Raw genomic sequence first — 15,358 nt, forward strand, 5'->3', positions numbered from 1 at the left:
TCCTGCTCCCACTCCCCCCTTTTTAGGGGGTGGGGAGGAAGAGGGTAGCAGTAATATCACCGATCATTGCAGAAATTCATCTGGTTCTAGGGAGGGAAGGAAATATGTTGTTCTTACCTGTGCTCTCTGAAATGACCTTGCCATGAACTCAGTTTAAGGACAATTAGGGATGGGCAACAAATGCTGGCTCTGCCAGAAATGCCCGTATCCCATGAAAGAAAGAGGAAAAAAGTGCCAATGGCGCATTTGCAGTTCTCACCCCAGGTCACTAGGGCAGTTATAAAAACAAATGTGGTTAACAAAGAGCTATGAAACTAGGATTAAAGAATAGTATAGAAGACCAATCTTCTCCAGAGGTCAGCAGGCAGAATGCTAGCAGAAAATGATTTCTATCCAAAAAGTAGAATTAGTAGAAGTTTCCTCTAGTTTCCTCGTAGTCACCATCTTTAGAAAGAGGAGTCAGTGGTGATGGAGCAAAACACTCAGCCTGTGATTTGATGGCTACTAAACATATTTTTGGCAGATGTTACAAATCAACACCTTAGCAGTTTCTTCGATACATTTTTACATGCTTTGCTTAAACATTGATTCAACGAAACACCAGGTAAGACTCACATCCAGAAAAGAGCATCAAAATTTGTAAGAGGCTAAAAGTCCTTGAAAGTATTAATAATTGGCTACACTTTCTTTAAGTAGGCTTAGCAGTTATTGTACGAGAAACAAAGTAAAGAAAGATGGAAAGACATGCATTGATATAGCGCCTTTCATGAACTCTTAACCTCTGTAACAGCCCTATTGCGGGCTTGGAAGTGCACTCCTGCTCTTCCTGGCTCCAAAGAAAGTTACTGATCTTTCTGGGTAGCAGTCATTTGTAAGGCCGCATCCACATAACACTTGCAGCCAATGAAGTACCTGTTGAAGTGTGGTTGCTTTTATAATGTAGGAAGCATGGGAGCTAATTTGCTGTTTGTGGGAACAACCAGGAGATATCTTTTAGTGATATTGACTGATAGTTATTGGCCAGGATACCAGAGATATTTGCCAATTTGGATCTTACGTCCACTTGAGAAAGCGCAGGATCCCAGTTTAACATCTCAACTGAAAGGCAGTACCCTCTCAGTACTTCATTATACTGCCAACCTAGATTTAAGTGTTCAAATTCATGGAGTGGGACTTAAATTCACACTCTGAAACGATAAGAGCTACCAACTGAACAATGGCTGACACAGAAAGTCGAATGTGAAAGTCCGATAAAATAACATAGTTAATTGAATAATCCTGCATTTCTAGCATGGCGTTGTCCTCAGGACAGACTGGAAATCTGGTCTTAAGTGCTATCACACAATCTCTGGCTGACACTCCGAGGAAGCTTAGCTCTCTAATAAGAGAATAGGATCAGAGAATCGACTCTATGAAGTATAAATGTTTTCTGTTGTGTTAAAATTCACAGTTCTGCTGGCCAAGGGGCTCAAGTCAGATGGAGCAAACATGGGTGGATAGAGTTAGAATACAGACAGCCATAATGATATTGAATGGCAGAATAGACTGGAAGGTGGAATGGCCCACTCAATTCTACATTCCCCTTCAGAATACAATGAAATGCCAACATTTTGGCTTGCAGACAGAAATCATTATTTCATCCTTGCATTACAAATTAAACAAAAATACTGGGTAACTCAAGATATGGTGGCGAATCACAACCATAGTACCTTTAGAGGTTTGAATTTCTGCAATGTTTAAGTTTAGTCCCACTTCTAAGTAACTTGCTGAATTGTGGTCATTCCAATATATTAAAAAATAGATATTTGAAAAAAGCAATCAGAATGATCCCAGGTGTAAAAGGTGTTTAGCTATGAAGAAAGGTCAGAAAAGCTTCAATTCCTCTGGATAGAACATGTTTTTAAAGTGGGGAGGGCTTCACTTAAGTGGATAAAATATTAAATGTTGCAGATAAAATAAATCCAGAATATTACTTCCGAGTAAGCCAGAGGATAGAGAAGAAAAGCAGAGAGACTTCCAAATACATCAGCAAGATCATCTGTACTAAGAGAGCAATAAATGTGTGAAATAATACATCGTGCAGACAATTTAGACAAAAATAATGGGATTTATCAAAGTACAGTTGGATACTTTGATGGGAGAGTTGGATTAGAGAGAAAAACTTCAATAGGCCAAATGGGCTTTTCATGTGCCTCCATGTTCTCATGCACCTCGGTTTCTGTCTATTTCTTTTCTCTACAAAGTCAGGTGGAAACTGGCATAGGCTTTTGTGGGACAATAGTTTGCAATTGGTGAACAAGTAGGATCTTAAAATGAATAGCAAGTATGCATAATATACTTACTGTTCTTTTCCTTGAGGTTCCAGTTATACAAGGCAGTAGGACAGAGCCCGACACCTGAAGCAGAAAGTAACATTACTGTTGAAATTATGAACGGTTAAACAGACCATTAATGTGAGTTTCTCCAGAATCACCAGGTATCCTTAAGCCTCAGGTAATTTAAGCATCAATCCATGTTAAGCACTCGTACCAGATGACAGCATTTTGAATATTTTACAATCGATTTTAAGATTTCAGAGCTTAAGAAAAATCTCATCACAATGCATGGTGCACTGACTAAACTCCAAGTTTGCTTAATCCTGAATGTAGTTTTGCAGATGTTAATTTACAACTGGCACGCAGAGTTGGGATCTTTTAACAGCTTGCTTTTTTAATGTTCAAGTAAGGTGTGCAAAACAGATGAGCAGGCAAGCACTGCAGACAATTGTGCTAATATTCTTTCCGACTTCCAATTTTTTCTTGTAACTTGAATGATAGCCAATTATCTTTTTGGTACGCATTTGGACAGGGACAACACAAGGCTGCTGTTTGCCTACCTTACTCCACACAAGAAGCATGGTAATTTATCTTGCATGTCCTTCCATAAAACGGAAGAGATGTAATCTGACTCTATTTAATAGTGAATAGTAAAGTTAACTGTTTCTCTCTACGTTCCATTCACACAGCATTTTTAGCTTTGTCACGATGAAGATGTGTGCAAACAGGTTGAACAGCAATGTCTCAAACTGGAGTGTGAGCATACAGTTTGGGCCCCGAAGGGCAAAGCGAAAAAGGCTGAGAGAATGAGGCCTAAGATGGTTCATCAATTTTTTGCCCCTGCTGTGAACCAAGTTAAACCTCATTTCTGGCTGCAGGTGGCTAGGGAAACATTTCCAGAGCAGTAGGAGAAGCACAAGGGTGTGAGACTAATTGGATAGCTCTTTCAAAGAGCCAGCGCAGGCACAATGGCCAAATAGCCTCATTTTGTGCTCCCAAGGTTTAACACAAGATGAATTGTTCATTACGTTCTTATGAATCAAGGCATTTTGTGTTCTTGTGACATCACAAACATCACAACGGTCCGATGCTAACAAACTTCCACCAAGATGAGGCTTTACTAATGACAATATCATTCGACCCTTCAAAACCAAAACCATCCCGGCCTTTAGAAGAAATTGTTCAAAGGATGGTGCAGCAATATGCTGTACAGGTTAAAGTGACAAAGATAGTCTTCCAGCATAACAACAACCCACTGTGCTCCATGTTCAGCAGCCTATGGATAGCAATAGGGATACTAGTTGTTTCAAAACATTTGGCATGTATTTGCAGCAGAGCTTTGCAAAACTGAAACAGAAGATTTCCTCTTTTCTGATCCTATTTGAACAACTTTAAAACAATAGGGCCTTTTGCATTAACTTACCAAACATTTTACACATTTTTTCTTCAGAGATTTTAACGTAACAAAACACAAAGTTCAACTGAAAATATAAACTCAGCAATGCAGTGCATGCAGGCTTCAAAGTACCCTTGGTATGCTAAAGGCATTCAAACCGAGAAATCAATATCTGAACATAAAGATATTTTCCTCATAGGCAGAAGTTTGCATATCTCCTCAAGGGAGACTAAATGCTGACTGGGTGACCCCTTTGCAAAACACCTTTGCTGAGTTTGCAAGTGTGACCCCAACCTTCCTATTGTAGTCCATTTCAACTCAGCATCTTGCTCAGATTCCCAGATGTCCATCCTTGGCCTCCTGCAATGCTCCAGTGAAGCCTGGCTCAAGCCAGAGGAGCAGTATTTCATCTTTTGGATGGGCACATTGCAACCCTTGGGACTCAACATTGAGTTTGGAAGCTTTAGATTGTGACCTTTCCTGTCCATCTTAAACCTCTTTATTAAAATGTATTGCCTTAATGCAACCCACCACTCCCCCTCCCACACCAGGCCAGAAGTTGCTACTTTTTGTTGCAATCGCTCACAGCTCTCTTCAGTTCTGACGAAGAGCCAAAGGACTCAAAATGTTAACTCTGGGCCTACTGGGAGGGCAACATTGCCGGTAGATGTCGCACCAGGTGGAAGGGCACCCGGGGGGGAGGGGGGGGGGGGTCTCCCGGGCCATCAGACGCCCCTGGGTGGTCAGGGATCAGGTAGGGTGGCTTCCTGTCCCGTCCCCTGGAACATGGGTACCTTGGCATTACCCAGCTGGCACTTTGGTACGACCACATTGGCACATCCAAGGTGCCTGGATGGCACGACTAAGTAGCAGGAGCACTGCCAAAATGGCAGTGCAAGGCTGCCCAGGCGCCAAAGATCAGGGACCAAGTGGGTGTTATTGTGGGTGGAGGGGTGCAGAACAGGTAAGAGGGGCCTCTGCGTGTTTGGGGATGGTGACAGGCGGCGGTCCTAAAAGGGCCTGAAGGTGTGCCCAAGAGACCACATAGCGGGGTGTCCTCACTTGCTGGGGGTGTGGGGAGTGCCCATATGTGCAGGAGGTGACATTGCCCATGCGGTGGGGGTGTGGGCAGGTGTGGGAGACCCACAAGCTCACTTAGAGATTAGGGCACCCGTTCAAATTGCAGCCCGATCTCGGAGTTCAGCTTCCCAGTGCTGAAAATAATTCTAAATGTGGGCTGTACCAGTGAGAAATTTCCCAGGGCCCCAAAAAATTCCATGTCGTTGGATAGCGATGGAGAACTCACCGACAGAGCCGGCGGGAAACCCCCAGCAAAAGCCTCCACAACTGACACTCAGAAACTTTTTTGTCGGATTGCACCTTCTGTTTTCTCTCCTTACTGATGCTGCCAGACCTGCTGAATTTTTCCAGCACCCTTGTTAAGTATCTACAGTCCACTAAGTTTTTTACCCCATTGTGAAATCATGCAGTATCATATACTTGAATGAAACAGCCAAAATAACTTGGGAAACAGAGAATTTAACACTCATGGAGCAGCTAACTTGAGTTATGCAACTTCACATTCAGAACAGAGTATACCTATATGAGCTTTTCCAAATCCACTGTAGTACTTCAATAGGAGAGATGCAATTGAATCACACTGATTCTTCACAAACCTCAGGTGCAATACACCAAGCATGCAAAATAAAGTGCTTTGTTGGGCACTGCTGCCTCATAGCGCCGAGGACTGGGTTCGGTCCCAACCCCGGGTCACTGTGTGTGAAGTTTGCACATTCTCCCCGTGTCTGTATGGATGTCACCCCCACAACCAAAGATATGTGGGCAGGTGGATTGGCCGTGCCAAATTGTCCCTTAATTGGGAAAAAAATGAATTAGGTACTTCAAATTAAAAAATAAAATAAAATAAAATGCTTTGTAGCCAAATGCAACTCACTCTGGATAAACACTTATATCTCCATCAATTATTTTGGAAATATTGCTCAGAGTAAAAATAAGGAGCGAATTTTAGGCATAGGCATTCTGCCTATGCAAAGAAAAAACTGGTGTGATACACAACACTATTTCCGGTTTCCTTCCACAGTCCATAGATGTACAGGTTCGGTGGATTGGCCATGCTAAATTGCCCTCAGTGCCCAAAAGGATAGGTGGAGTTACTGGGTTACGGGGATAGGGTGGAGGCTTGGGCTTCAATGGGGTGCTCTGTCCAAGGGCCGGTGCAGACTCGATGGGCCAAATGGCCTCCTCTGCACTGTAAATTCTATGATTTTAATGGTTTAATCCTTCATAATCCTTCACAATACAAACAGGTGCTGGTTATTTTGCATTACCCACTGCCAGGAGAGGGAAGATTGAAGGGCTCCCTTCTTTTCCCTTTGCTTGCTTAAGATTAAACAGATTAAAAAAAGGATAGCTTTGTCAATTAATGTGCACTTAACTATCTGTATTCTGTGACCATAAACGAATAGTCGGACAATGTTCCGCGGTTTCTCAAAGAGCCCTTGATGATAGTTTGATCATCTTCAAACCAACCTGGGTAAAGTAATAAAATACCCTCCAGCTTCCACACGTACAGACACTCCAAGTTAACACACACCGTTGCAGGTCAGAGTAGGGGAGCATGAATCTGGCCAAATTATAGTCCGTACGAAATAAAAGTTCAGTTTGCAGCTAGAAATATCTCCTTCCTGCAGGCCAAATCCGGTTGTCTTGCTTTCAGTGCTGAGGCAGCTAAAAGCTGTAGCTGAACGTTCTGTCTTCCTGGAGACACTGCTGTGCAGTTGAATTGTTTGTTTGGAATCTCTGTTTACTACAGAATGAAGACTCAAGTACAATTAGTAATCAGCTTGTTAGAGAGAGAGAGAGAGAGATAGAAAGAGAGACAGATGCTTCACTTAGCTCAATTGCTAGTTCGTTCTGCAAAGAAATCTATTTGCTGAAACCACCCAAAAATAACTTGGCTGGTCACATGATCTCTCTCCAAATGTGAGTAATTCAAGCATTATTGTAGATTCCAATAATAATCCGATCAGTTTGTCTGGACAGCTGACTTAAAAATCAAGGTATTTTGTCCAAGCAATTAACCTCTGAATATTGTAAAGGGATTTCCACAAATATTTTGTCAATGGGGCAGGAATGAAGGTCTTTCACAGTTTGCGGAAGTGGGGTGGGAGTGTTGCCTCATTGTACTTGATGAATTTTGAAATTTGCCATCTCTTCTCCATAGGATTGGAACAGGAGAGATATAGCTAAATACTTTCCCCATCTTGTTGTTGGTTGGAATCAATTTACGTGCGGGCGGCACAGTAGTGGGTAGCACTGTTGCTTCACAGCTTCAGGTTCGATTCCCAGCTTGGGTCACTGTGCAGAGTCTGCACGTTCATCCCTGTGTCTGCGTGGGTTTCCTCCGGGTGCTCCGGTTTCCTCCCACAAGTTCTGGAAGACATGCTGTTAGGAAATTTCCTGAATTCTCCCTCTCTGTACCCAAACAAGCACCGGAATGCTGTAGCTAGGAGCTTTTCACAGTAACTTCATTGCAATGATAATGTAAGCCTACTTGTGACAATAAAGATGATTTTTAAAAAGTTCAGTCTGTTTCAAAGACTAGACGTCTCATTAAAACTCCAGTTCCTGACATCTTTCCCTTAAATACAAAAATCCTGGAAGATATTCTGGCCTCCAGCTCAAATTAGAACAAAGGTCCAGAACTTTCATCGTTACATAGATGGTCTTGATTGTCATGTCACCAATGGGTCTTTTTGCATGCCAGCAGTTTTCTCACATGGTCTGACTTACTACAGTGAAAGCAAAGGCTTGGTAGCCAAATACCACAGATGCACAATGATAAATAGGAAAGTATGTTGTGATAAGGAGGATGCAGAATGAGTGGGCAAAAAACTGGCAGACGGAGTATAGTGTGGCAGGAAGAATAAAAAAGCAGAGTACAATTAAGTTTGAGAACGACTAGATGGGGCAGCACGGTAGCATTGTGGATAGCACAACTGCTTCACAGCTCCAGGGTCCCAGGTTCGATTCCAGCTTGGGTTACTGTCTGTGCGGAGTCTGCACATCCTTCCCGTGTGTGCGTGGGTTTCCTCCGGGTGCTCCGGTTTCCTCCCACAGTCCAAAGATGTGCAGGTTAGGAGGATTGGCCATGATAAATTGCCCTTAGTGTCCAAAATTGCCCTTAGGGTTGGGTGGGGTTACTGGGTTATGGGGATAGGGTGGAGGTGTTGACCTTGGGTAGGGTGCTCTTTCCAAGAGCCGGTGCAGACTCGATGGGCCGAATGGCCTCCTTCTGCACTGTAACTTCTATGAAATTCCGAGGTACAGAGGTGTTCTAGTACACGAGTCGCAACTACAGCAAGTAATTAAGATTAATGGAATGCTATCCTTTAGAGGAATTGAACACAAAAGGAAGGATTTTATGCTTCTACTGTATAGGACATTGGCGAGACCACATCTCAAATACGGTGTGCCCTTATTTAAGTGATGTACCTGTGTCGGAGGCAGTTCAGAGGATGTTTATTAAATTGACACTTGTTATGAATGCTGGTCTTTTTGTCTCATGAAAGGTTGGACAGGCTTGGCTTGGTTCCACTGGAATTCATAAGAGTGAGGGGTGACTTGATTGATGTATGCGAGATTCTGAATGGTTTAAACAAGGTTGGAAATTATGTTTCCTCTTGTGGGTGAGTCAAGAACTAGGGAGCACGGTTTTAAAATGAAAGGTCGCACTTTTAGAACAGAGATGAGCAGATAGTTTTTATTCAGAAGGTCGTACTACTTTGGAACTCTCTGCCCCCAGAGGTAATATCACTGCATATTTTTAAGGTAGATGTAGATTGATTGTCTTGTTTAACAAGAATCTAAGGTTATTTGAGGTAGGAATGTGGAACTCCAAACAGAAACAGATCAGCCAAGATCTTATTGAATGGCAGAGGAGGTCAGAGGGGCCAATGGCCTACTTCTGCTCCTATTTTGTATATTTGTATGCTCGTAAAGCACAGGGTGGTTTCCCAACAATTTACAATCTTGGTTCCTTCTTTCAGATATTGGAGATTGTTCTGAATTTCCTTTACTTTTCATCCAAGCCTACTTCAGCTTATTCTGCTATCCTGCAAGAATTGATAGACTCCAGTTTATTTTGTGGTCGGGGTCTGTGGGTTAACTTCTAGTAATCTGCTAGGAGTACTGCATGTCTAGCTCTTTCAACTTTCATTTCCACCATGTGAGTTTATGGAAGGAGGAAGTGAGTTTTTAAATGAGGAGAATTACATCTCCTGAGGTTTTCAAGGTGGACTCTTATCTTAATTGCCCATATCCATTTGTCGAAAGCAAATTGCCTAACCATCTCGAATTTGATGCAAGTTTATTCCGGATGGTTTTGGAGAGTTTTGAATTTTTGGCAGTGCACTTCCAACTCCTATGCACTTAGAAAAACATGTAATTTGATGAACCCCCGTCAGACAGTAGCGAATAAACTTCATGGATTTTCCTCATTAATTTGGTTTGCTATAGCAAGGTCCATTCTCCACTGGCCACTTTTGCTGCTTTGCAAGCTTCTCAATGGGACGAAGAATGCTTCCATATCTCACTCATCAAACATTAGCATTAACTGGGAGAACCTGAAGAGCTCAGCACTCGGTCTGAACCAAGGGCAATTCCTTCACTAGCAGTTCCCTCATTGGATACAATCAGTCTTTCCCTACTAAGTTCAAGGTACTTCAACTGGAGCTTCTCTCCCCTCTCTCCATTGCTGTCTCTTCCTTCCTCGATCTTCTCTCTCTGTTTTCTTCTTTTTGGGATTCTAGCTCTAATCTCTGCTCTTCCAGCTGTACGTTTGCTAATGCTTGCTTATCTGTTTTGGATTCAATGCTGTCTCTTGGATTCCAGCTTTTGCGAAGATTTTTATCTCTAAATGCATAGCTATACTCTTAATCTTCAATGGATAGGGCTTCTAACCCACCGCAAGTTATCTTATTCAGTTCTAGGAAAGTACCAGCTTTGAATGGGGAAGGGCAGCCTGGTGGCGCAGTAGGCTAGCCCTGCTGCCTCATGGCACCGAGGTCACAGGTTTGATCCCGGCTCTGGGTCAGTATCTGTGTGGAGTGTGCACATTCTCCCCGTGTTTGCATGGGTTTCACCCACACAACCCAAAGGTGTGCAGGCTAGGTGGATTGGCCACGCTAAATTGCCCCTTAATTGGAAAAAATGAATTGGGTACTCTAAATTTTTTATTTTTAAAAAATCTTTGAATGGGGAAACTTTGGGCGCGATTTTCCGGCCTCGTTACGCTCTCGCTCAAGCGATATGAGGCCGGTGAATAGCGGGAGAGGCCAAAAATGAGAACCGTACCAAGCGCCAAACAGTTTGCGATGCAACCGGTCCGCTCCTGTAGGTGAAATTGGGATCTCGTCATAGCGAGGCAAGAAACCAATCATAATAATAATCTTTATTGTCACGTAGGCTTACATTGCAATAAAGTTACTGTACATCAGGCGCCTGCTCGGGTACACAGGGAGAATTCAAAATGTCCAAATTAACGAACAACACGTCTTTCGGGACTTGAGGGAGGTAACCGGAGCACCTGGAGAAAACTCACGCAGACACGGGGAGAACATGCAGACTCCGCACAGACAGTGGCCCAAGCCGGGAATCGAACCTGGGACCCTGGCGCTTTGCAGCCACAGTGCTAACCACTGTGCTATTGTACTGCCCATATCACCACTTCAGCCAATTTCCATACAATTAATGGAAGCCACCCCATATCCAATGGCGTCCTGTCACTTAGCGGCCTCCCAGCAAATGCTCATGTTGGCACCGATTAGTACGACTTTTGAAAAATGTAAACCTGGCGGAAGGGCTGTGGAAAGCCATGGTGGTGAGTAGACATCTTTGCTCACAGGCAAAGAGCCCAGGGATGCTGGTCTTGCGGACCCAGTGGGGGGGGCATAGGAGAGTCTGGAGGTGGCGCTGGGGGTAACCGCTCAAGGCACCACCATGCCAACCATGGGATCGTTTACCCGTTCCGGTGGCAACCCTTGTTCCTGCCCGTCTGCCCCACCGACCACCCATAACCCCCACCAACTGTTAAGACCTCTGGACATGCGACTGAAGACTGTTGCTAATAGAGAATTGGCAATCATGGTTAAGTGAGCACTTCACACAACCCAAGTGGATTCTTGTGGGTGGGCGGGCCGTGTAGCATGTGGGAGTCATTGCCTAGTATCCCATGCACATCTTGATACCTGGACACCGTGCGGGAGACAACACCACACAGACATCAGCCAATATCCGAACACGCAGGAGTTGGGACACAGCTCCAGAATATGCCCACCTCCGGAGGGTGGGTGAGTGCTATGGGGATGGGGAAAATGCCTGGACAGATGGGTTTGGAGGTCAGAAAGTGACCAAGGCATCATAATGGTTGTGCACAGGAGATGTTTAATGTGTTAACAATCCCCCCACTCTCCCGATGATCCCACGCTCCCCACCACCATCTACCCTCCCATCTCCCCAACTGGTTTGAGCCCGGCTGCCGCTGCATCATCTGGCTCTGTCAGCCCGGCAGTTTTCCAATGTCTGCACCATCATGTCAACGTCCTCAGCAATGCTCCTCAGTGGCTTGGACGTGCTCTGCAGTGCCCCGGCAATGCCGACCTGCGACTGGGACAAGCTCTGCAGCGCCTTGGCCATGCCCATCTGAGAGCGGGACATGTCCCACAGCACCTCATCCAGGTCGGCCTGGTGACGTCCTCCAGTGAATCGGACATTCTGCCGAAACCCTCAGCCATGGCTGTCACCGACAGCCTTGTGAAGCCTTGGATACCTTCATCATGGTGCTGACGCCATTCACCAGGCTTTCCACTGCGGTCGCCACCTTAGCACTGTTGGCCTCGGTGCCACGCATTGCCGCCGCAAACCCCTACGTCCCTAGCCTCTGGGGCTTCTCCAAGCGGCTCTAGATCTGCTAGAGTGACATTGACATCTCCCTTTGAATGTTCCGGCCGCTCACTAACGTCTCCATCAGCTCCGAGTAACCCTGTTCCACAGGCTCTGCATCAGGCTGAGACCCAGCCGAATCCTGTGATCCAGCAGTCTTTCGACTGTTGTCTTGCCTGAGGGTTCCTGCCGCCACCTGATATGCATCATCAGCAGTGTGATGCTCATCAGACTGTGCCCCAGAAGCCTAACATGTCCCATCGCGGAGTCTGCATTTACGCTGGTGGAGGGTGGGGATGACAGCTGTGCCGCAACCACGGTGGCATCCTTGGAGCTCTCCAAGGTGCTCTCCTTGGAGTCAGGAGAGGGTGCTATAGGGGATGGGCCGGCGCCCTCAGCTGGAGAACCTGCGGGAGAATGGACTTATGGTCAGTCAGTAAGGCAACAACGCACGTTTGACAGGTCTTCCGGGTGCAGCCCAGTAGTTCCTCACCTCTGTGGCATTATTCACATGCGTGATTCACTGTGGTGGCAGAGGGGGTGTGAAGGGAGGGTGGGGGGAGAAGGAGGGGGTGGAAGGAGGGTTGGGGGTTGCATGGGGAGTTTAGGAGTCGAAGTTCCCTTGGGGGAGGGGGAGGGAAATTGGTGGCTAATCCCTTGTGCGGCCTGGTAATTGAGCTTCTTATGGCACTGGAGGCCAGTCCTCCTGGTTACAATCCCAGCGCTCACAGTTGCTGCCACCTCAGCCCTGTGGCCGACTCCCCGGGACCCTCGGGGGAACAGGATACCCCGCCTGGCCTCCACAGCGTATAGCACCTCCGAATCTTACATCCGGTCTCCCCAGTGCCATTATTGTGAGCTGGCTGGGGTTGGCTGAACAAGTGCAGCTTAAGTGCTACTCGACCTTGTTAGCAGGGTGGGCTAGCGAGCGCGGTCCTGGCGAATCAGCTGGCAAGCCTTCATTTCTGGCGAGAAGCCAGTGAGGCCACGTTAAGTGGACCAATTAACTTTGTGTTGCCGGCCTCGCTGGGCCGAGCGCCGGGAAGCTCGCGTCATTTCCTGCTCAATATCACACTTGGAAATTTTGCAGGAGAATTCCATGATGGCAAATCACAAGGATGCTATATTGGAATTTTAAAATTGTTTCTCGGGATCAATTTCTTTCCCCACTTGCAATTTCTTTCATTTGTCTGTAGGTTTAGTCTGGACAGTGAGCTCCAAATTTTCTGCTACGACCAGGTGAAGAGCCGAAGGACTCCGTTCTTCTCCCTCTCCTCGTTTGACTAAAAAAGGTTTTTTCATTTGAAGAGTTATAACTGCTAATTCTGAGTATTTACCCATTTACACAGTGTGACGATAAAATAACTAATTGAACAAGTTTTCTTGAGTTTGACAGAGAAGGAGGTTAGTTTTATTATATTTAGTGTGATCTTTGTAAAATAATCAAAACACGCTCTGGCTTCCGCACAAACGCTTGACGTTCACACAGGTTAGAGTAAGGGAGGATAGAGTAGACCTTATTATAGTCTGTAGGAAATAATGAGGTCACAGTTTGTAGCTTGGAGTATCTGCTGGCTGCAGGCCATTGCTTTTATTCTTGAGCTGGTTTAAAGCTGTAGCTGGCCTTCCTGGAGTTGAATTCTCTGAGAAATATCTGTCTACTGCAGAATGGAGATAAAATCAAATTAGTCGATAGGGTCTAAGCTTGTTAGAGATAAAGGCAAGAGCTCCACTTGGCTCAACTGCCAATTCCGTTCCACTGAGAAACCCATTTACTAAAACCACACAAAGACCTACCAGCAATTGAAACACAATTGTAGATTCTAATTATAATTCTATTAGCTCGCCTGGAGAGCCATCTTAAAAATCAAGGGCAGCTTTCTCCGTTGCCTGACACCGAAATCGTAATCGGGCGGAGAATCCCTTCTGACGCCCATATCGGAGTTTTCGCCAGTTTGACGCTGGTGTTTGATTCGCCGCCCCCTCCAAAATGGCATCATCGCGTCTCGTACTGCACACCGTTGGAGAGGCATTGGCGCCTCACCCGAAGGCCCTCCCCCGATGCTCTGCCCCCGTTGAGCCGAGTTCCCGACTGCGCTGTTGACCGAGCAGTCGGGAACCTGGCATGGCGACCTATGACCCGCCCATTCTCTGGCCATCTTTGGCGCAGAGCAGGGGGGTTTAGCCGGCGCTGCTGCTTGCCCCTCATTTGTCCCGGAATCGGTGAGCATTCGATGCCAATTTTGCTGTGGTAAAACGGCACAATTCCCACATCGGCGTCGGCACTAAGCCGCAGAAATGGAGAATCCAGCCCAAGGTCTTTTGTCCAAGCAGTTAACTGTTGAATGGCTTGTCGTCATCTGTTGAATGTTAGTTTTGCAGACTTGCAGTCTCCTGCTCCATTGGATTGGAATGTGTCCGCCATCTTGATGAAGATTAGAATCACTTCAGTCTGTTTAAGTCCAATTCTCATTTCCGGTCAATGAATTAAAAATCAATATTTGAAACAAGCACACTTTCACAACAGAATCTACTAATTTCCGATCGTAGCTCAACAGATATCGCTGGGTCTAACCCGTCTCAAAATTGGTGTGCAAAGTCAAATCAATCTCCAACTACACAAGCTCCCTGCCATAACAGTACTGTCAACATTCTGCATGCTTTTATATGAATACAGCTAGGTGGGGAACCACTTTGGACACAATGTGTAAATGACACAGTAAATTAATTCAAGAGGACATGTTTATAAATTCCACTCTGCATAGTAATTGTAATAATCTTTGCTGCAAGCATGCCAAGCTTTATGTGCGCTGCAGAATATAAACTGATTTGAAAACAGTGTTTCACAGTTCAGAACATGGTGAAATCCATGCTCTATTTCAAAGGTGCAGAAGAAGAGAAGATAAGAAGACAGTATCAGGTGAAGAGGAACACTAAGCTATACTTTCACATAGTTCATCGTTTCTCGGTTGGGTGCTAATTTTTAATGCTCAAGATCAAATACAGTGCAGCAGTCTTCCTTTACAACTAACTAGCTCACATTAATGTATGGACGAACAGACGGTACACAAGGATGCTTGGGCAGCATTAAAACAAGTTCCATTTGGGATAGACAGATTGCTCTGCCAACATCCCCAGATCAAACGCAAGAGAAATGAAAATAGTGTAAGAGAAGGTGTTTACCAACGGACTTTAACAACTGCAAGTTAAAATGTGACAAAATTTGTGGTATAAACCCCAGAAGAAATTAAAAGGAATACTTGAAAAACCACAGTGTTGTTGGAATCTCACATGATGCATTATGGCAGAAATGCTTCCAGAGAAAGAAAATTTTACTTTTACCTCCTTGGGATCTAACTAGTGGTCTTGTTGAAAATTTGCAAAAGTCAGAACAAAACCTAACGAGTGCAATCCAAGTGACAAGCCTGGGTTTTGAACACTCAACCTTTCAGGATGGAAGCCAAGCAGTCTCATTTTTGAAACATTAGGCTCTCCACAGGGAGATGCAGTTATTGCTTTCAGTGTACTGTAGAGCTCAGGTTCAGACTCAAAACACCATTACAGTACATTTGAGTTTTAAATTTGACTTGTATGCAGCAATAAAGATAACTGATTTTTGTACATTCAATATATTTTTCTAAATAAAATAATTTTGTTTTCATTACATATGCAAATGAAGATTGCC

At 44.9% G+C, this 15,358-nt stretch overlaps 1 protein-coding gene across 13 annotated transcripts in view; it reads right to left on the minus strand.

Annotated features, from left to right (window-relative positions):
* Window positions 1-15,358, minus strand: part of hdx (highly divergent homeobox) — a 171,648-nt gene that overhangs the window by 63,805 nt on the left and 92,485 nt on the right. For 11 of the 13 annotated variants that reach the window (XR_005457660.1, XM_038774960.1, XM_038774961.1 and 8 more), the window contains one exon: window positions 2,343-2,396. The exons of the other annotated variants lie outside the window; for them this stretch is intronic. Coding sequence is in view for 10 of the 11 variants with exons in the window: in XM_038774960.1 (XP_038630888.1) it covers window positions 2,343-2,396 (54 nt within the window). In the remaining variant the exon portion in view is untranslated. The remainder of the gene's footprint in view (window positions 1-2,342; window positions 2,397-15,358) is intronic. 13 annotated transcript variants of the gene reach the window in all.

This window comes from Scyliorhinus canicula, chromosome 17 (genome assembly GCF_902713615.1).
Source record: "Scyliorhinus canicula chromosome 17, sScyCan1.1, whole genome shotgun sequence".
NCBI lineage: Eukaryota > Metazoa > Chordata > Chondrichthyes > Carcharhiniformes > Scyliorhinidae > Scyliorhinus > Scyliorhinus canicula.